We start from the raw sequence: 21,771 nt of genomic DNA, 5'->3' as shown, positions 1-21,771 counted from the left end.
ATCAAAAATGGCAAATGGGATTGGATTTACTATGCCAAGATAAGGGGGAATATATTACAAAGCAGCCTCTAAACTTTATCACACAGGGAAAAATTAGGCTGTGAGATCAATGGAGATCAACAAAACTAAAAAGAAAGATGACAGGATATGCATCAAACCAAGTAAATTTATCCAGAACAAAGTACATTGGCAAAGTACTGTTGCTACTGTATGCTTTGCTGGTAGTGTAAAGAGTTAAAAGGTAAAGTAAGTCAAATGAATGCAATAAAAGTTTAATAAAAAAAAATATAGGGAGGAAAAAGGTTCTCTCGATGATTGTAATTCAAATTTACACAAAAGGTCAGTTTACATTGATAACGCTTATAACAAACACGAAAATAAAAATAAGAAAACATAAAAATAAAAGATTACACTGATAGTGGTGAACCATGATGCTCGACAAAAAATGAGTAACCCCCGAGTATTATAAAGCGACAAAAGTTGAGCTGTTTTGGTCATATTGTTAGAAACGTCTTACTTTCTAATCCTCATTTAAGATGCAGAAGGTTTTAAATTACAAAGAAAGCTAGATAAACAACATAATACATTAAAATGGCCAATCTCTTGATATTTTAAAAAGAATATTTTATTCAGACCTATTATTAAATCTATTGGGTTAGCATATGTTTGATATTTGTTATTAGACCATGTTTACACACGGCCGTCGGCCATGAACAATGAAGCGAGCTTGAATGGGGAGAGCGTCCGTTCAAGGGGCGCAACTCTCATCAAAGGAAAATGGGAAAGGGGGAGATAACTCATGACTTTTTTTTCTCAGCATTAGTAAATTATCTAGGCTGTCAGCCGAGATAAAGGAGATAAGAGAAGAACAAATATATACAAGATTGCGTCAATGATCCATCAAACAACGTAGTAATAATATTGTGGAGGTATATATGTACATAGGAATAGTTATGTTTTCTACTTACGACAGTGAGAAATACACAATGCACACATTCAACATAATGAAATAAGTAAAACATCCAGCAAGAAATATACACAAACTAACTAAGATGGAACTGTGATTAAGTTCGGCTTACCATCAGGTATTCCTTTAAGAGTAAGAATAAATTATTATTCCAGACTCGACTGCTAGCGAGGCGAAATGATAGAGTGTCTAATTCGACTTAGTCCCGCTTATAAAAACCCGGAAGAGATGGCGGGACTAGTGATTATCTCTCACTTGGGTAAAACTAGACTAGAGACTAGAGTTGCACCTTGGAGTGAAAAGTGGTTGTCTAGTTGTCGCCAAGGTGGTGGACTCAGTCTAGCGAGAAGAAGAAAAGGTGGGGTTTGTGATGAAATTTGTGTTAAAAGTAAAAAAATATTTAAAATAAAATAAATAAATAATAATAAATAATTAAAATAAAAAAAAATAATTAATGCTGGAATAAAATTGAGTTGCTCTGTCAGCAATCTTTTGACTTGTGACGCCATGAAAATTTATTAAAGTGAAGGAAATTTTCGCTACATCAGACTTACTCTCAATTGCTAGCTGAATCCAGTGGTACAACACAGTCCAGAAAACTGGTGCAGTAGATGACCAGTGTGCTCTACATGTCCCACAGTTCTCCAATAACTGAAAGGTTGTCATCATTATCCGTAAGCCAATATTTGAGTCCCATCAGGACTTAAGTCTGTGGCTGAGGCATAAAGTTGTGTATCATGGGTTAACGCTTCGTCATTTGAAAAGAAGTCAGATATTCCTTGGCCATAGAAAATTCCGCCCTTCTTAACCTTAACTGTATAGAATCGCCCACTGTTTCTCTTATTTTTTTTTGCCAGGCAGCCAATCTTTGTTTCCAGGACTCTGGAAGTAAAGGTTTTGATCTATATTCATCCCGGGCAGTTCTCGAAATCTTTTATCATAGTGTTTTTTATTATGTATCTGTGACGGGCTTTCACCCACACGCCTTTTGGGTAGCTTTCTAGCTTATTGGGTTGTTTCAGCGGTAGTAGTGACTGTGGCATTATATTCAAACACAACTGGGTGTGTTGCAATGTTCCAGCAGGTTGACGTTGTCAATAAGTCAGCTTCGATCCAATTTGAGAAGTAGTCACCTGTGATTAAGTACATTCTCCCTTGGATTTCAATTAAGTTTGTTCCAATCTTTTTCAAAGGTCCCTTTTCTTCGTCATGCGGCCATTACGTTTCTCTTTGATTGTTTTGCTTATTCTTTTGGCAGTAGTGCATGACTCGGATATTTGTTTAATTTGTCTAGCTATTCCTGGCCAGAAAATCAGAGCCATCACCCGCCTCATTATGCTGTCGTATGCTAGGTGGGAGCCATGTAGCTTCTCCTTCATCTCTGGGCGCATGCTTTTGAGAATTGGTACTCTTTCACCCTTTACGATGATTTTATAACTATAATTGGGGTTTCAGCAAAATGTTAATTGGGTCTTCGATGGTCTTTCGAAGAGCTTGTAGAGTTTCATCAGCATCCGTTTCGCTGCTAATTCTTTCCAACGCTGAAACGGGAATATCGACAATTTGTTTGATATTGAGGTTCAATATTTTTTCAGTAATAGGCTTAGTGTATCACGGGACATTATGTCGGCTTCGATCCAACTGTTTGTTTCCACATACCAACCTGAAGGTGAACTCATCTATATTGCTTTTCATAATTAGGTTCTGTAACCGTCTTAGGGCTTGTTTTAGGGCTTGTTTTAGTGTTTTTTTTGTAAGATGGTAGCCAGGGGCTTGTGGTCATTGTGAATTGTAAAGGGTCTGCCAAAAAGTATCGATTGAGTCTCTTGCGTCCAAAAAACACTGCCAATAGTTCTTTGTCGATTTCAGTCCATCTTTTTTTTTGTTGGTGTTAAGGTTTGTGAGGCCTGAGGCATTTTTCTTCTCTTCTATACGTCTGTGTGTTTCAATGCTAATTAATAAATGTAAGCAAGTCCTGAACAATATCGTAACGACACATATAGTGACAGAATGAAGATTCAGAATGCCAATGTACGGACATAAAACTTGTTTATTGTATGTGCTTTATCGTAATATGGATACAGTTATGGCAAATGTAATATCAAGTATCAATTAAAATATAACTGCTCATAATATAACTCCCACAAGACTAGATAATAACTACACATAAATAATTAGAGTCTATACTTCAACTCTATAACTAAAATCCAACTGTACTGGACTAGGAACAACAACCACACTGTTTTATTATAATTTACATTCCACTCAAAATTAATCTCACAAAATAAAACAATCCAAAGTAAAAATAGTCTTGAAGTCAACACCCTGAATTACCCTCACCCCTTCTCCACTGAATAAAACAGGAGGCTCAAGCTGACCAGAACTCAGTTCTGACAAGGCCTACTCTAAAGTATTCATTTTCTACATTAACACGGCACCAAGCCCATCTTTGCCGCTGTCGAACTGAATTTCGATAGATTTAACTGCGTTCTAAAAACCCAGCACCGGAATAGTTGTTATCATTTTATTTAATTTCCTAAAGGCGAATTCCGATTCATCGTTTCCAATCAAAATCTATTTCTTTCTTGATTAGTTACCACTGGGAGATGTGATATGGCTGACATGTTGCTTATAAACTTTGGTAGCAAGGCCTCTTGTGGTAGGCCAACAAAAAGTGGTTAAAACGTCTTTTCGTGTTCGAGTGTTTTTACGCGCGCAAAATGTTTAATTTTTAAGATTATTTTGTAAGTTTTAATCCCTAAGTAAATTGTGAATAAAACAGATGTATTCTTTGAAAAGAAAAGATACTCCACAGATTTAGATTAAGGCTTTGAGGGTCGCCGCCTTAAAAAATGTCTTTGAAAAATAATATTGTTACGAATCTCACTATCCAGGCTCTCTGCAAACTGCACCATACACCACCAACTTACAGGACTTGACTGCATCAGTTCGGAGGCATTCCCTCTTAGGGACAATATAAGGGCTGTTGCTTTCTCCTTATCGATGTTCCATTGGTTAACTTTGGCCGCGGCGTCAAATTGTTGCTTGTAGACGGACCAGGACACGGATCCATCAAACACAGGAGGCTTTACCTTCATGGAAGCTTCGGGTACAATAGACATCACATTTACTTTCTGCATCTTGGTAACATCCCTGTAAACTTGCATCTTTATTTCTTCGATCTTTTTCTCAACAGCGTAGACCCTCTGGTTCATATCTTCTTCTATGGTGGTGATTGTCTCCTCCACAGCATGTATGCGTTGGTTCATTGCCTATAACTCCGTTTTAATTCTCAAGTCCATCGTGTCTATCATTGTGTCCATGGCATCTATCTTGTCATTGGTGTTTCCTAGCCCCGAGTTCATCTGTTCTCGCGTAGAACCGATCTCATCACGAACAGCTGCCATCTGCTTTTGTTTGCTTTTGGTGATCTCTTCTTGCATAGAACCGATCTTATAATGAACAGTTGACATTTGTTCGACTTCGAAAAAATATGTGTTCGGATCTTCTTTTTCCTTCATCAGCTCTTCCCAAAGGCGTGCTTGTAAGGTTTATTTGTTTTCACATGCCTTCAGCCCTCGTTCACGAAGTTCTTGCTTCAGTTCTCTAAATTCAAGTTCGTACAGCAGTTTCAGACGAGCCATAGTAGATCCGATCCAATCCGATTACGATCCTATCCAACTTCTGACACCAGTTGTTACGAATCTCACTATCCAGGCTCTCTGCAAACTGCACCATACACCACAAACTTAAAGGACTCGACAACTCAGGGCTCCAAAGTAACGAAACACTTTAATAGTTGAATAAATAACATCCAATACTGTACAATTGGCAACACGTACACTGTACAAATACCTCTCCGATAACACAGTACCGCCGTATCAACTCTTGCACTAGCCTCTCCGTCTAGTTCCGGGCTTGCACTGGATTCAACAGTTCAGGACTGACTTTACACACTAGACTCGTTGTGTTGGACTCGATCGCAGACCAAGATCAACACGCCGTTCGTCTCAACTGTACGTGACAGTACTCCGCACTGAACCGTCGTAAAGCTCCGTGCAGAACCGCACCGTTGAACTGTGCTGTAGTCGACCGGACTGTATTGACCCTGGCTGTAGTGGACCTTCTGTCGTGAACCCTCTCTCGTAAACCGTCTCTCATGATCCCCTTTTCTCAACCTCTTGACTGCGACACATCCGCTCTTATATAGGGTCCCTACAGGCCTTCTCGAACCGCCGCTCGACGTTTCTAGGTGGTCAGACGACTACAACTCTCGTGACGCTCCTGAGCTCTGTTCACGACGTCGATCCTTCCCGAATCGTCGTGTTCACACTAGTCTCGGCTGACCGTCGTAACTGGTCACGGTTGACCGCTCGTCTAGCGCTGGCCTGGGGTGATTTGCGTCGGCTGACTACACTCACACCACTACCACAATCTGTGCCACCGCCAGGTTTACAAAAATCATATACATTTTTAAAAATTGTGTTCAATACGCCTGTTTGTAACTTTATTTGTTAAAAAATTATAATACAAAGCTCTCAACAAACAAAAAATTGGAAGATGGATGGCAATTTCCGCAATGAGCGTCAATATTTACAAACTGCAACTGTTGCCAGATTGGCTTGGTTGGTTACCGATAAATTAGATATATACCACTCAAACCAAAAAATAAAATAAAATGAGTTCTCTTTTGTTGCCAACTATAAAATATAGTTCTGAAAAAGTTTGATAGCGTTTGAAAATGTAGATCTATTTTATTTAAACAACCCATACATTTACTAGATCTAGTGCAAATTATAGAGCAAATGTAGATTATTTCTAGATCTAATTTTTTTTTTGTAATGATTTTTTTTTCTTTACTCTTAAGAATTAATATGTCTTAATAAAATGTTAAGGATCTGTCTTTGTGTTTTTTTGTTTTTTTTTAATTTCTGTTATATGTTGATGCATTATTTCATTAGCACGTGAACGTGTGTATGGTACACTGGTACTGGTATGTTTATTATTAAAATTGGATTTTTTTTTTCTTTACAAGAGTACAGTATAGAAGACTTGCGTCAACAGTTACTGGCACAACACTCAATAGTATCAGATAGATGTAGATAAGACTTAATTGAGATCTCAACTTTATTTCATTTAAATCGTAATCAAAATAATACTAAATAGATCTATTTAAAATGTAATCATTAGTTTTTATAGATCTAGATGGTCTATTTAAATTCGTTTTTTTCTTTCATACACACACACACAAACACACACACAAATCTAAACCTAGTCTATATCAAATGCCGGTACTATGTTATAGATCTATACATTTTTTTTTAGTGATCTATACCCACTACTGTATGTAAGGAGCAAACTTGGAGATGTCTGACATGGCTAAACACATGTACCCCATTCGGCTGTTAGGGGTTAGCATGGGCTCAACTAAGGGGCAGTGATGAAACCTGAAAGGGCTTAATTTATGGGCCCCATCTGGTGAACGAACATTGGCACAAACAGGTGCCCTTAGGGGTGAGCTTGGGCTCAGATAGTGGGCCTGACCATTAAGGGGGCATAGATTGAGAAAGCTAAAAGAGCTGTAACTCATGGTCTCTATTTGGGGGATGAATAATTGGCCCAAACAACAAGGGTTCTTAAGAGTGAGTTTGGGTTCAGATAGGGGGCCCAGATGAATTCAGGATAAAACACATTCAGGGCCAGTAAGAGGGGCGAACATTGACGGGTCTAAAGGACTAAACACATGGGACCCATTTAGCGATTAATGTTGGCCCAAAAGGATGCCCTGAAAGGTGAGCCTTGGCTCAGATAGGGGGGTCGGATGAATTCCGGATAAAACCCAGTAAGAGCGTTGAACATTGAGGGACCTGAAAGGGCTAAAAACATGGCCCCCATTTCGGGGGATCATTGTTGTTCAAATGGGGGTCCTTAAAGGGCGATTCTGGGCACTATCATGGGGCCCAGATGGAGCCCTAGTGGAGGTCAGTAAGGGGCAAACTTCAAAGGGCTAAACACAATGGCCCTAATCGAAGGCATACGTTGACCCAAGCAGGCCCTTAGGAGTGAGCTTGGGCTCAGGGGGCCCAGATGAAACCCTTTTAGGGACAGTAAGGGGGCAAACATTGAGAAGCCTAAAAGTGCTATAACTCATATATATGGGCTCCATTTGGGAATGAAAATTGGCCCAAACAACAGGGGTTCTAAATGATGACATGTGACCCATAGATAAGAATTAGTAAACCAATTTAGATCTCGATCTAATAAAAAAAAATGTCCCTATATGTGCACATGTTGTTTTTTTTTTATTTATAAATTGTAATAAGTTAGAATTTTTATTTAAAGTGCAAAAATTGTACTTACCAGGTACCGATATTATCTTAAACGACTCACCGGGACTAACTAACGACTCACCGTGACTAACTAACGACTCACCGGGACTAACTAACGACTCACCGGGACTAACGAACGACTCAACGGGACTAACTAACGACTCTCCGGGACTAACTAATGCCGCCCCTCCTCCTTTCTCATTCTGGACTGGAAACCAGGCAATGGTGGAGTTACCGACAGTATGGGAAAAGCAGAGACAGATCCTAGTTGCTACGGCACATTAAAAATGTATCTTACGGCATTACGTTAAGTAACTTGTCTCCACTTATTAAAAAAAAAAAAGTTTAGCCGGTAGAGGAGATATGTGCAATTTGATACATAAAAATATAGTTTCTGTAATAAATAACATGTCTCCCCATTTTCTACCTACTTATTACCTTTAAATATACGGAACTGTGTCTGGTTTGTGGGCAAATAGTAATTAATAGCTCGAGGCTGTTACGTGAATTTCAACAGATAGATTTTAAGTGAGCACCTAAAATATAAAGTAAAACTGTGTACAAATTTATTGTAAATCTTGCTTGGGTTTTTTAGATTTCGTGAAGAGATTAAGCAATTTACAAAATATTTTTTTTTTATAAGGCGGCCTTACATAGACTGATGGAGAAAATAACTGAAATAGACCCTAATTTCAGATAGTGTTTTAAAGTTGAAAAAAAAATCATGGATAATTATCACCAATCGTTACCAGCATGCTGGAAAAAGATGTCTTCTTCGCGCATACTATTTCGATATATAAACTCATCTAAATAACTCTGAAACAATGCACCGCTTGTTCCGAATTGTCTTTTTAACTTGCGTTTAGCACGCATCCACAAGTTCTCAATATTCTGAGTATGAATCTCGGGGTCCAAAGGGTCTACAAAATTTTGTTGGTGTACAATAACTGAATGGGAATAAATCCCTTGACCAATTTGTGGAATATTTGCATACGCTGCCCAGCCATCTGATATGATATGGCTGCCAGGCAATATGTGCTGCACGATGCATTGTTCTAGTGTTGCTGCTCGGCGGTCTGGAACTTCAACGAGAAAACAGCGTCCACTCTCTCTTTCCACTCCACCGAATACCCAGTGTCCCTCTCGCCATTGGCCACGGTGGTATTTTCTATGAAAATATTTCGATTCGTCGATCTCAACCACAATGGGTTCAAAATTTTCATCGACGCCACCGATTATCATAGCATGAGTTTCATTCCATTGTGCACATTCCTCTCTCAAGAAATTGCACCAATCAGTAACGATTGATTTATCTATTTGTCCGGCTTCTCGTGACATTTGTAGCTGTGGCATGTCACAAGCCCAGCAATAAATAATGATAATTATTTGTTTGATACTTAAATGGCTGCCTGTAAAAAAAGAGCCGTGTCGCACAGATTTTCGCGTGCCACATTTGTTACAACACCATCGATAACCGTCAGCACCTTGTATGTAGCGTACTAATGAGCAGTGGTCGTTGCAGTTTTCACAACGTAATTCATTTTTTACAAGCCGCCTTCTAGCACACCACTCTAATACTACATCAGCTTCTAGGTGAGGCAACAACGCTGACAAATTCCAAAACTCATGTCTTAAGTCTACTCTGTCCATTATTTCGTTAAGCCCAACTATACTGGTACGAGCAATGGGTCGGCCTGCCATTAGTTAGAAAGTTAATTAGATACAACAAAGTGAAATAGATTTTAAGAAAAAAAAAATACTCAAGATATTGCTCAAGTAAATCGAAATGAGCAAGGTAGAATATCTTAAGTCAAATTGAAACTCGGATATCGGCGGGTATCGCGCAGGTGAATCAAAATAGAAGTGTGAAAATGAAATACAATAAAAAGTGATATAACTCAGATTTCACGCAGGTTAAGCAAAATAGCGAGGTCAAAATAAATCCAATGATGAAACAATTGTAAATTTTGAAATAAAAATAGAAGTCCAATATCGAGAAGTTGTGAATGCAAGGTAATGGGGCCCATTCAATGGTGATCGCTTGTTCTTATACCCGTGAACATACGAAGCTTGCATATAAAAATTCATTTGAGAATAATTTATTTTAGGTTGTCAATTATTAACTTGTCCCCTTGACAAGACCCAGACTCTCGTCTAACTTGGCGTAGAGCATAAACCAGCGTCTCTATTGTTAAGTTTTAATTATTTAGCGCTCGGATGGGCTACCCACGGCGGTACGATACAATAACTTTTCACATCTCCCTCTTTTCCAGGTAGTATACTATCGCCCCTAAGAATCGAAAATAGTGGACAAAGATGTACTTCTTTAGTTTCCTATTCATAGGATAGGTACCCTGACGGCTGACATCCTTTGAAATGTAGATAAATGTGAGAAAACTAATTTTCTAAAATTAACTTTCTTGCTCACATTTCGACCAAAAAAGATTAATTAACTAAGTTGGATCTATATAACAGAGACCCCAAAACAAAAATGCCATCTCCGCATACGTCGCCGCGTTTTGGCCTCTCGCCCATCCTTTGCTATTCAATTCGTCTGGGCCTACCCCGTCACCAAAGGTCAAGTCGATAAATTTCAGTAACTGGACACGCAAGGATGGACACTTTATTCATTCATCTCACAACAAAGAGAGGCTCTCTCTATTCCAGAACAACTAGCCAGACCCATTTGAATTAATGGACAGGTATACCACAGGATCTAACCTAAGTGACACCCATACTACATGACACACACATCAATCTTGCTCACAACATAGGAGGGGAGGAATAGGTGGCAGAAAAGGAGAGAATGTACAAAAAGTGGGGTGGTGAAGAGAGTAAGTAGAGAAAGAAAACTAAGTATAAAAGGGGGGGGGGGGGATAGAAATTAGCTAAGATGTCCAGATCAAGAAGTTCAGATAACTAACTGCTAATTGCTGTCTGTCTTTGCTTGACCTGAGTTAAGAGGAAGAGGTCGGTTAGGTGTGACCTCGGTGACCTGGTCATGGTCAAACGAATGTGAAAATGATAGGGGGGGGGGAATTTTAAAAAGTCAGTAACGTCTTGTTATTATTAACCTACTCCTCCATAAATTAGTAAATAGGCTTTTGGAACTAATTCGCGGTACGAAAAGTAATTTTAAAATCACAGAAGAGAAAGCTGCTAGGAGGAGCGTGCATGAGACCCTTTCAAAGAAGTTTCAGGCATCATGGATCACGTTTCTATTCTTTGGAAAAATTAGTGGGGGTGACTGCTAATACCGCCAGAAGTATAGCGAACTGGCATCAAGGGTTATTAGAAAAATTGTCAAGTCAAACGGAACCTCTGTGGCAAGGTGTTAAATAGTGCTCTATTGTGTGCTTCAGTCTCCAACGTGAATTAGTGTCATTTTTACAATGAATTGTTCACGGCCCTGAACATCCAACCCCCTTTTCTATTTTAATAAACGGGCCATGCTTTAACAATCAACTTAACATACTTTTTAATGTAACATTAATTAATTTTAAAACAACTTCCCTTCTCTCCCAAGCATACTCTTCATGAGAAAAAGAGTATAAACCCGCTTTACTCTCGTTACGGTACATTCTTTGCCAGGACTAAAATCAGCAGCTTATTATATTTCTTGCATAATGTTTGCGTATTTAAATTTTAAGAGATATTTTACGCGCTATTTCGACGGCGCTATTTTGTTCGCGCTATTTTGTCGGGAAACCGGTCCAGACACATACACGTTCTCATAGTATGAACCTATTCAAGGGTGCAATAAGTCTTTCGGAAAAATGTAGGGTCGTAATGTAATAAAGATTAATTATGGACACCATACACGAATGGCGAAAGGGGGGGGGGAGCCCCCGAAAACAATCCCATTCATTGCACAAAAAGTAGCTGCGGCCTGCTTAGTGGCCCCATATCGGAGCTTCATCTGGGCACCATTAAGGGCCTGAGTTTGGGCAAACGTTCATCCCATTAATGCCCGTATGTTTAGCTTTCAGGCCCACATCACTGACCTTATGTAGGTTTATCCCTAACCCTAACCCCAAACTCACCCCTAAGGGCTCCCATTCATCTTCTGAATGGTGTCCATGTGTTTAGCGCTTTAGTACCCCTCCAAGGTTTGACCCATACTTGCCTTTAATATGGCTTTATCTGGTCCCCTTATTGAGCACAAACTCATCTCTCAATGTTTGCCCTCTTCACTGTCTACACGTAGGTTTCATCAGGGCTTTATCTGGGCCTCCTAATTGAGCACAGATTCATCCCTAACGGCCCCCATTCATCCTCCAAATAGGCCCATCTCTTTGCCCCCATCACTAGCCCCACGTAGGTTTCATCAGGGCTTTATCTGGGCCCTCCGATTAAAGACAGACTCATCCCTAATGGCTCCCATTCATCCTCCAAATAAGGCCCGTGTTTAGCCCTTTCAGGCCACCCAATGTTTACCCCCATCACTGGCCCCATGTGGGTTTCAGCAGGGTGTTATCTGGGCCCCCTAATTGAGCACAGATTCACCCATTCATCCTCTAAATGGGGTCCATTTGATTAACTCTTCAGACACTCAAAGTTTGGCCCACGCTGGCCCCATGATGGTTCCCTCAAGGCTTCTCCTAGGCCTTCTAACTTCATATGGGGCATTGTTCATCCCCAAATGGGGCCCATGTGGTTAGCCCTTTCATGCTCCTGAACATTAGCCACATACTAGTCCCATGAGGGTTTTTAACGGGGCTTCATCTGGGCCCCCTCATTGTGCCTAGACTGGATCCTTAAGGGCCCTGTTTGGCTTTCATTAATTGCCCCCCAAAGGGCCAATTATCCTTGGCCCTGTTGGGGCCCACAAGTCCTTCCCCTTACAGGCCTCACAAGGGGATTTTCTGAGCCCCCTGACTGAGCTCAGACTCAGCCCTATAGGCGCCTGTTTGGGCCAATGTTCATCCCCCAAATGGGGCCCATGTGGTTAGCCCTTACAGGCCCGTCAACGTTTGCCCTATACTAGCCCCATTAGGTTTCCATCAGGGCTTCATATGGGCCCCCTGATTGCGCCAGTTTGGGCCAAAGTTCATCCCCCGAATGAGGCCCATGTGTATAGCCCTTTCAGGCCCCTCAGTGTTTGCCCCACAATGGCTCTATGAGGGTTCCAATAGGGCTTCATCTGGGCCCCGAGCTGAGACGACCAGACTCAGCCCTTAGGGCCCTCATATGGGGCAATGTTCATCCCCAAATATGGCCCATGTGGTTAGCCCTTTCATGACCCTTAACATTTGCCACATACTAGCCCCATGAGGGTTTCTATTGGGGCTTCATCTGGGCCCCCTCATTGTGCCTAGACTGGATCCTTAAGGGCCCTGTTTGGCTTTCATTAATTACCCCCAAAGGGCCAATTATCCTTGGCCCTGTTGGGGCCCACAAGTCCTTCCCCTTACAGGCCTCACAAGGGGATTTTCTGAGCCCCCTGACTGAGCTCAGACTCAGCCCTATAGGCGCCTGTTTGGGCCAATGTTCATCCCCCAAATGGGGCCCATGTGGTTAGCCCTTACAGGCCCGTCAACGTTTGCCCTATACTAGCCCCATTAGGTTTCCATCAGGGCTTCATATGGGCCCCCTGATTGCGCCAGTTTGGGCCAAAGTTCATCCCCCGAATGAGGCCCATGTGTATAGCCCTTTCAGGCCCCTCAGTGTTTGCCCCACAATGGCTCTATGAGGGTTCCAATAGGGCTTCATCTGGGCCCCGAGCTGAGACGACCAGACTCAGCCCTTAGGGCCCTCATATGGGGCAATGTTCATCCCCAAATATGGCCCATGTGGTTAGCCCTTTCATGACCCTTAACATTTGCCACATACTAGCCCCATGAGGGTTTCTATTGGGGCTTCATCTGGGCCCCCTCATTGTGCCTAGACTGGATCCTTAAGGGCCCTGTTTGGCTTTCATTAATTGCCCCCCAAAGGGCCAATTATCCTTGGCCCTGTTGGGGCCCACAAGTCCTTCCCCTTACAGGCCTCACAAGGGGATTTTCTGAGCCCCCTGACTGAGCTCAGACTCAGCCCGATAGGCGCCTGTTTGGGCCAATGTTCATCCCCCAAATGGGGCCCATGTGGTTAGCCCTTACAGGCCCGTCAACGTTTGCCCTATACTAGCCCCATTAGGTTTCCATCAGGGCTTCATATGGGCCCCCTGATTGCGCCAGTTTGGGCCAAAGTTCATCCCCCGAATGAGGCCCATGTGTATAGCCCTTTCAGGCCCCTCAGTGTTTGCCCCACAATGGCTCTATGAGGGTTCCAATAGGGCTTCATCTGGGCCCCGAGCTGAGACGACCAGACTCAGCCCTTAGGGCCCTCATATGGGGCAATGTTCATCCCCAAATATGGCCCATGTGGTTAGCCCTTTCATGACCCTTAACATTTGCCACATACTAGCCCCATGAGGGTTTCTATTGGGGCTTCATCTGGGCCCCCTCATTGTGCCTAGACTGGATCCTTAAGGGCCCTGTTTGGCTTTCATTAATTGCCCCCCAAAGGGCCAATTATCCTTGGCCCTGTTGGGGCCCACAAGTCCTTCCCCTTACAGGCGTCACAAGGGGATTTTCTGAGCCCCCTGACTGAGCTCAGACTCAGCCCTATAGGCGCCTGTTTGGGCCAATGTTCATCCCCCAAATGGGGCCCATGTGGTTAGCCCTTACAGGCCCGTCAACGTTTGCCCTATACTAGCCCCATTAGGTTTCCATCAGGGCTTCATATGGGCCCCCTGATTGCGCCAGTTTGGGCCAAAGTTCATCCCCCGAATGAGGCCCATGTGTATAGCCCTTTCAGGCCCCTCAGTGTTTGCCCCACAATGGCTCTATGAGGGTTCCAATAGGGCTTCATCTGGGCCCCGAGCTGAGACGACCAGACTCAGCCCTTAGGGCCCTCATATGGGGCAATGTTCATCCCCAAATATGGCCCATGTGGTTAGCCCTTTCATGACCCTTAACATTTGCCACATACTAGCCCCATGAGGGTTTCTATTGGGGCTTCATCTGGGCCCCCTCATTGTGCCTAGACTGGATCCTTAAGGGCCCTGTTTGGCTTTCATTAATTGCCCCCCAAAGGGCCAATTATCCTTGGCCCTGTTGGGGCCCACAAGTCCTTCCCCTTACAGGCCTCACAAGGGGATTTTCTGAGCCCCCTGACTGAGCTCAGACTCAGCCCTATAGGCGCCTGTTTGGGCCAATGTTCATCCCCCAAATGGGGCCCATGTGGTTAGCCCTTACAGGCCCGTCAACGTTTGCCCTATACTAGCCCCATTAGGTTTCCATCAGGGCTTCATATGGGCCCCCTGATTGCGCCAGTTTGGGCCAAAGTTCATCCCCCGAATGAGGCCCATGTGTATAGCCCTTTCAGGCCCCTCAGTGTTTGCCCCACAATGGCTCTATGAGGGTTCCAATAGGGCTTCATCTGGGCCCCGAGCTGAGACGACCAGACTCAGCCCTTAGGGCCCTCATATGGGGCAATGTTCATCCCCAAATATGGCCCATGTGGTTAGCCCTTTCATGACCCTTAACATTTGCCACATACTAGCCCCATGAGGGTTTCTATTGGGGCTTCATCTGGGCCCCCTCATTGTGCCTAGACTGGATCCTTAAGGGCCCTGTTTGGCTTTCATTAATTGCCCCCCAAAGGGCCAATTATCCTTGGCCCTGTTGGGGCCCACAAGTCCTTCCCCTTACAGGCCTCACAAGGGGATTTTCTGAGCCCCCTGACTGAGCTCAGACTCAGCCCTATAGGCGCCTGTTTGGGCCAATGTTCATCCCCCAAATGGGGCCCATGTGGTTAGCCCTTACAGGCCCGTCAACGTTTGCCCTATACTAGCCCCATTAGGTTTCCATCAGGGCTTCATATGGGCCCCCTGATTGCGACAGTTTGGGCCAAAGTTCATCCCCCGAATGAGGCCCATGTGTATAGCCCTTTCAGGCCCCTCAGTGTTTGCCCCACAATGGCTCTATGAGGGTTCCAATAGGGCTTCATCTGGGCCCCGAGCTGAGACGACCAGACTCAGCCCTTAGGGCCCTCATATGGGGCAATGTTCATCCCCAAATATGGCCCATGTGGTTAGCCCTTTCATGACCCTTAACATTTGCCACATACTAGCCCCATGAGGGTTTCTATTGGGGCTTCATCTGGGCCCCCTCATTGTGCCTAGACTGGATCCTTAAGGGCCCTGTTTGGCTTTCATTAATTGCCCCCCAAAGGGCCAATTATCCTTGGCCCTGTTGGGGCCCACAAGTCCTTCCCCTTACAGGCCTCACAAGGGGATTTTCTGAGCCCCCTGACTGAGCTCAGACTCAGCCCGATAGGCGCCTGTTTGGGCCAATGTTCATCCCCCAAATGGGGCCCATGTGGTTAGCCCTTACAGGCCCGTCAACGTTTGCCCTATACTAGCCCCATTAGGTTTCCATCAGGGCTTCATATGGGCCCCCTGATTGCGCCAGTTTGGGCCAAAGTTCATCCCCCGAATGAGGCCCATGTGTATAGCCCTTTCAGGCCCCTCAGTGTTTGCCCCACAATGGCTCTATGAGGGTTCCAATAGGGCTTCATCTGGGCCCCGAGCTGAGACGACCAGACTCAGCCCTTAGGGCCCTCATATGGGGCAATGTTCATCCCCAAATATGGCCCATGTGGTTAGCCCTTTCATGACCCTTAACATTTGCCACATACTAGCCCCATGAGGGTTTCTATTGGGGCTTCATCTGGGCCCCCTCATTGTGCCTAGACTGGATCCTTAAGGGCCCTGTTTGGCTTTCATTAATTGCCCCCCAAAGGGCCAATTATCCTTGGCCCTGTTGGGGCCCACAAGTCCTTCCCCTTACAGGCCTCACAAGGGGATTTTCTGAGCCCCCTGACTGAGCTCAGACTCAGCCCTATAGGCGCCTGTTTGGGCCAATGTTCATCCCCCAAATGGGGCCCATGTGGTTAGCCCTTACAGGCCCGTCAACGTTTGCCCTATACTAGCCCCATTAGGTTTCCATCAGGGCTTCATATGGGCCCCCTGATTGCGCCAGTTTGGGCCAAAGTTCATCCCCCGAATGAGGCCCATGTGTATAGCCCTTTCAGGCCCCTCAGTGTTTGCCCCACAATGGCTCTATGAGGGTTCCAATAGGGCTTCATCTGGGCCCCGAGCTGAGACGACCAGACTCAGCCCTTAGGGCCCTCATATGGGGCAATGTTCATCCCCAAATATGGCCCATGTGGTTAGCCCTTTCATGACCCTTAACATTTGCCACATACTAGCCCCATGAGGGTTTCTATTGGGGCTTCATCTGGGCCCCCTCATTGTGCCTAGACTGGATCCTTAAGGGCCCTGTTTGGCTTTCATTAATTGCCCCCCAAAGGGCCAATTATCCTTGGCCCTGTTGGGGCCCACAAGTCCTTCCCCTTACAGGCCTCACAAGGGGATTTTCTGAGCCCCCTGACTGAGCTCAGACTCAGCCCTATAGGCGCCTGTTTGGGCCAATGTTCATCCCCCAAATGGGGCCCATGTGGTTAGCCCTTACAGGCCCGTCAACGTTTGCCCTATACTAGCCCCATTAGGTTTCCATCAGGGCTTCATATGGGCCCCCTGATTGCGCCAGTTTGGGCCAAAGTTCATCCCCCGAATGAGGCCCATGTGTATAGCCCTTTCAGGCCCCTCAGTGTTTGCCCCACAATGGCTCTATGAGGGTTCCAATAGGGCTTCATCTGGGCCCCGAGCTGAGACGACCAGACTCAGCCCTTAGGGCCCTCATATGGGGCAATGTTCATCCCCAAATATGGCCCATGTGGTTAGCCCTTTCATGACCCTTAACATTTGCCACATACTAGCCCCATGAGGGTTTCTATTGGGGCTTCATCTGGGCCCCCTCATTGTGCCTAGACTGGATCCTTAAGGGCCCTGTTTGGCTTTCATTAATTGCCCCCCAAAGGGCCAATTATCCTTGGCCCTGTTGGGGCCCACAAGTCCTTCCCCTTACAGGCCTCACAAGGGGATTTTCTGAGCCCCCTGACTGAGCTCAGACTCAGCCCTATAGGCGCCTGTTTGGGCCAATGTTCATCCCCCAAATGGGGCCCATGTGGTTAGCCCTTACAGGCCCGTCAACGTTTGCCCTATACTAGCCCCATTAGGTTTCCATCAGGGCTTCATATGGGCCCCCTGATTGCGCCAGTTTGGGCCAAAGTTCATCCCCCGAATGAGGCCCATGTGTATAGCCCTTTCAGGCCCCTCAGTGTTTGCCCCACAATGGCTCTATGAGGGTTCCAATAGGGCTTCATCTGGGCCCCGAGCTGAGACGACCAGACTCAGCCCTTAGGGCCCTCATATGGGGCAATGTTCATCCCCAAATATGGCCCATGTGGTTAGCCCTTTCATGACCCTTAACATTTGCCACATACTAGCCCCATGAGGGTTTCTATTGGGGCTTCATCTGGGCCCCCTCATTGTGCCTAGACTGGATCCTTAAGGGCCCTGTTTGGCTTTCATTAATTGCCCCCCAAAGGGCCAATTATCCTTGGCCCTGTTGGGGCCCACAAGTCCTTCCCCTTACAGGCCTCACAATGGGATTTTCTGAGCCCCCTGACTGAGCTCAGACTCAGCCCTATAGGCGCCTGTTTGGGCCAATGTTCATCCCCCAAATGGGGCCCATGTGGTTAGCCCTTACAGGCCCGTCAACGTTTGCCCTATACTAGCCCCATTAGGTTTCCATCAGGGCTTCATATGGGCCCCCTGATTGCGCCAGTTTGGGCCAAAGTTCATCCCCCGAATGAGGCCCATGTGTATAGCCCTTTCAGGCCCCTCAGTGTTTGCCCCACATTGGCTCTATGAGGGTTCCAATAGGGCTTCATCTGGGCCCCGAGCTGAGACGACCAGACTCAGCCCTTAGGGCCCTCATATGGGGCAATGTTCATCCCCAAATATGGCCCATGTGGTTAGCCCTTTCATGACCCTTAACATTTGCCACATACTAGCCCCATGAGGGTTTCTATTGGGGCTTCATCTGGGCCCCCTCATTGTGCCTAGACTGGATCCTTAAGGGCCCTGTTTGGCTTTCATTAATTGCCCCCCAAAGGGCCAATTATCCTTGGCCCTGTTGGGGCCCACAAGTCCTTCCCCTTACAGGCCTCACAAGGGGATTTTCTGAGCCCCCTGACTGAGCTCAGACTCAGCCCTATAGGCGCCTGTTTGGGCCAATGTTCATCCCCCAAATGGGGCCCATGTGGTTAGCCCTTACAGGCCCGTCAACGTTTGCCCTATACTAGCCCCATTAGGTTTCCATCAGGGCTTCATATGGGCCCCCTGATTGCGCCAGTTTGGGCCAAAGTTCATCCCCCGAATGAGGCCCATGTGTATAGCCCTTTCAGGCCCCTCAGTGTTTGCCCCACATTGGCTCTATGAGGGTTCCAATAGGGCTTCATCTGGGCCCCGAGCTGAGACGACCAGACTCAGCCCTTAGGGCCCTCATATGGGGCAATGTTCATCCCCAAATATGGCCCATGTGGTTAGCCCTTTCATGACCCTTAACATTTGCCACATACTAGCCCCATGAGGGTTTCTATTGGGGCTTCATCTGGGCCCCCTCATTGTGCCTAGACTGGATCCTTAAGGGCCCTGTTTGGCTTTCATTAATTGCCCCCCCTAAGGGCCAATTATCCTTGGCCCTGTTGGGGCCCACAAGTCCTTCCCCTTACAGGCCTCACAAGGGGATTTTCTGAGCCCCCTGACTGAGCTCAGACTCAGCCCTATAGGCGCCTGTTTGGGCCAATGTTCATCCCAAAAATGGGGCCCGTGTGGTTAGCCCTTACAGGCCCGTCAACGTTTGCCCTATACTAGCCCCATTAGGTTTCCATCAGGGCTTCATATGGGCCCCCTGATTGCGCCAGTTTGGGCCAAAGTTCATCCCCCGAATGAGGCCCATGTGTATAGCCCTTTCAGGCCCCTCAGTGTTTGCCCCACATTGGCTCTATGAGGGTTCCAATAGGGCTTCATCTGGGCCCCGAGCTGAGACGACCAGACTCAGCCCTTAGGGCCCTCATATGGGGCAATGTTCATCCCCAAATATGGCCCATGTGGTTAGCCCTTTCATGACCCTTAACATTTGCCACATACTAGCCCCATGAGGGTTTCTATTGGGGCTTCATCTGGGCCCCCTCATTGTGCCTAGACTGGATCCTTAAGGGCCCTGTTTGGGCTTTCATTAATTGCCCCCTTACAGGCCTCACACTGGTTTTACTAGGAGATTTTCTGGGCCCCCTGACTCAGCCCTATAGGCGCCTGTTTGGGCCAATGTTCATTCCCCAAATGGGGCCCATGTGGTTAGTATGAACTGGCCCAGTTGGGGCCCTTACCGGGCCCAAAATCTTTGCAGCAAAAAACAGGGATCCACTCATCCAGCCTTGAAAGAAAAAAACGATGCTAAATATTGTCTATTGAGATTTTAATAGGCCCGAAGTCTAAAAGAAATATGATGACTATAATAATGTCCATTTTAAGTAAATGTTGACAGCACCATAAGTTGAAATAAAAATATAATGTCGTATTTTACTAATTTCAACATTATTCTAGACAGACATATTAAGAAATGTTGCCGTAGGCCTAGATTCGATTTATTTAAATACAATATTGATCTCAACATTATTGTATTTAAATGCATTATTTTATTTAAATGGTAATCAAAATATTACTAAATAGATCTATTTACAATTTAATCATTAGTCTCAATTTAGAATTTAGAATATATATATATATATAAACACACATATTCATACACACATATACATGCATACATGAACGCACATTAATACATACATACATATAACCATACACACACACATACACAGATACACACACAAATACACAGATACACACATACATTCATTTTTTTGCAAAATTTTTAGCGGCCCCCGAAAGGGGAAAAGACGCTATTAGTTTTGTATGAAATGTCTGTCCGTCCTTCCCATTTAGATCTCGTAAACTAGAAAAGTTAGTGAAAATCCGACATCACAATATTTTAGACCATTCAAAGTTCTGATTCAACGGCTACTTTTTTTTTTCTAAAAGCGAAAAATCTAATTTTTCAAATCACTTATGCAAGCAGTTTTTTTTTAGAGAAAAGGCTATTTAGTATGCATTATAAGTTAGACCTAATTTTAAACGAATAGTAATCTTCTAAACTGCCTTTTCTCTTATTTTTTTTTTTTTTTTTTTTTTTTTGCGGATTTTTTATATTTTTTTTTTGTTGTATTTTAGGATTTGAATAAAAGATTGAGCATTTGCAAAACACTTACATCAATTATAAAACTTCAGTTAGGCCAGGGGAGGGGCGGTAGCTAAGCGGTAAAGCGCTAAGCTTCCGAACCGGGGGTCCCGGGTTCGAATTCTGGTGAAGACTGGGATTTTCAACTTCGAAATTTTATGGGCGCCTCTGAGTTCACCCAGCTCTAATGGGTACCTGACATTAGTTGGGGAAAAGTAAAAGCGGTTGGTCGTTGTGCTGGCTACATGAAACCCTCGTTAACCGTAGGCCACAAAAACAGATGAACTTTACATCATCTGCCCTTTAGACCTGAAAGGGGAACTAGTTAGGTCAGGTTCATATCTAACTTTGCATTTAATTGCACCTATCCTTTGATCTGCTGGACCGTTGGGGCATCTGTCAACCTTGTTTCTCCATTCTTATCTCTCATTTGTCTTTGATATAATTTCATTCGGATGTTCCATCTAAAAATATTGAAGCCTGCCTGGGTAGACTACTTCGGGGGCCGATTTTGAGTTTGTGTTTGCACACAAACTGTGTTTGTAACCTTGTTATTCTATGTGCCCGTTGTGTCATTAATGAGATTTCAACACGAATTAATCCATCATGTTTTTTTTTATTAATGTTACTTATCGTTGTGATTGTACATACTTATGTTTCTTTTGAAAGTTATTCCTTTAAATTTTTAAAAATGTTTATTAGCATATCTGAGGTGGAAATAAATGCTAACCAAGTGCGTCACCGTGTAGGTGCATAAAGAAATCACTGATCATATTTATTGCTGCTAATGTTTGCAGGTTTATATGGTTTGCAAATCTGTTTGTTATCTATCTGATATGGAGTTGTTTTTTTGTCGAAATGTAAAAAAAAATAATTTCATTAGTAAAAATTAAACAATTATAAGAAACATAAGACTTTCTTTAAAGTTAACTAGCTAATAAAAGTTCTTTACTTTAAGTTTTTTTTTAAATGCACCCTTTAATTTAAAAACAGACAAACATACGATCACTATAAATGAACATGTATTTAATTGAATGAAATTAATAATTTAAAATTTAGTACCATCCACATCTATTTGTTATGTTTTTATACTATTATTTGCTAAAAGGAAGGGTGGTAAGCTAGACACTTATTTTGCTTTGAGACATAAATATTTTTCATAATATTGGAGAATAGAAATATAAGTTGGTTTTGGTAATCAAATTAGTTAAAATATAAAAATGTT

General features: G+C 44.2%; 2 protein-coding genes across 2 annotated transcripts in view; both read right to left on the bottom strand.

Moving 5' to 3' along the window:
* LOC106062552 (uncharacterized) overlaps positions 1–21,771 on the bottom strand; it is a gene marked incomplete at its 3' end in the record, with an annotated part of 113,096 nt that overhangs the window by 23,268 nt on the left and 68,057 nt on the right. The gene's annotated exons all lie outside the window — the stretch shown is intronic.
* On the bottom strand, positions 1,323–19,991 carry LOC129924118 (uncharacterized). The gene has a single exon (XM_056017936.1). It carries the CDS (start codon positions 8,995–8,997, stop codon positions 8,032–8,034), a length of 966 nt encoding a protein of 321 aa, XP_055873911.1. The 5' UTR covers positions 8,998–19,991; the 3' UTR covers positions 1,323–8,031.

Source organism: Biomphalaria glabrata, unplaced genomic scaffold (genome assembly GCF_947242115.1).
Source record: "Biomphalaria glabrata unplaced genomic scaffold, xgBioGlab47.1 scaffold_22, whole genome shotgun sequence".
NCBI classification, from domain to species: Eukaryota; Metazoa; Mollusca; class Gastropoda; family Planorbidae; genus Biomphalaria; species Biomphalaria glabrata.
The sequence above is the reverse complement of the archived record's forward strand: the minus strand, read 5'-3'. Positions and strand labels throughout refer to the sequence as shown.

What these genes read in the sequence shown, in the direction of transcription:
- LOC129924118 (XM_056017936.1), bottom strand. Translation starts at nt 8,997, where the DNA reads ATGGCAGGCCGACCCATTGCTCGTACCAGTATAGTTGGGCTTAACGAA.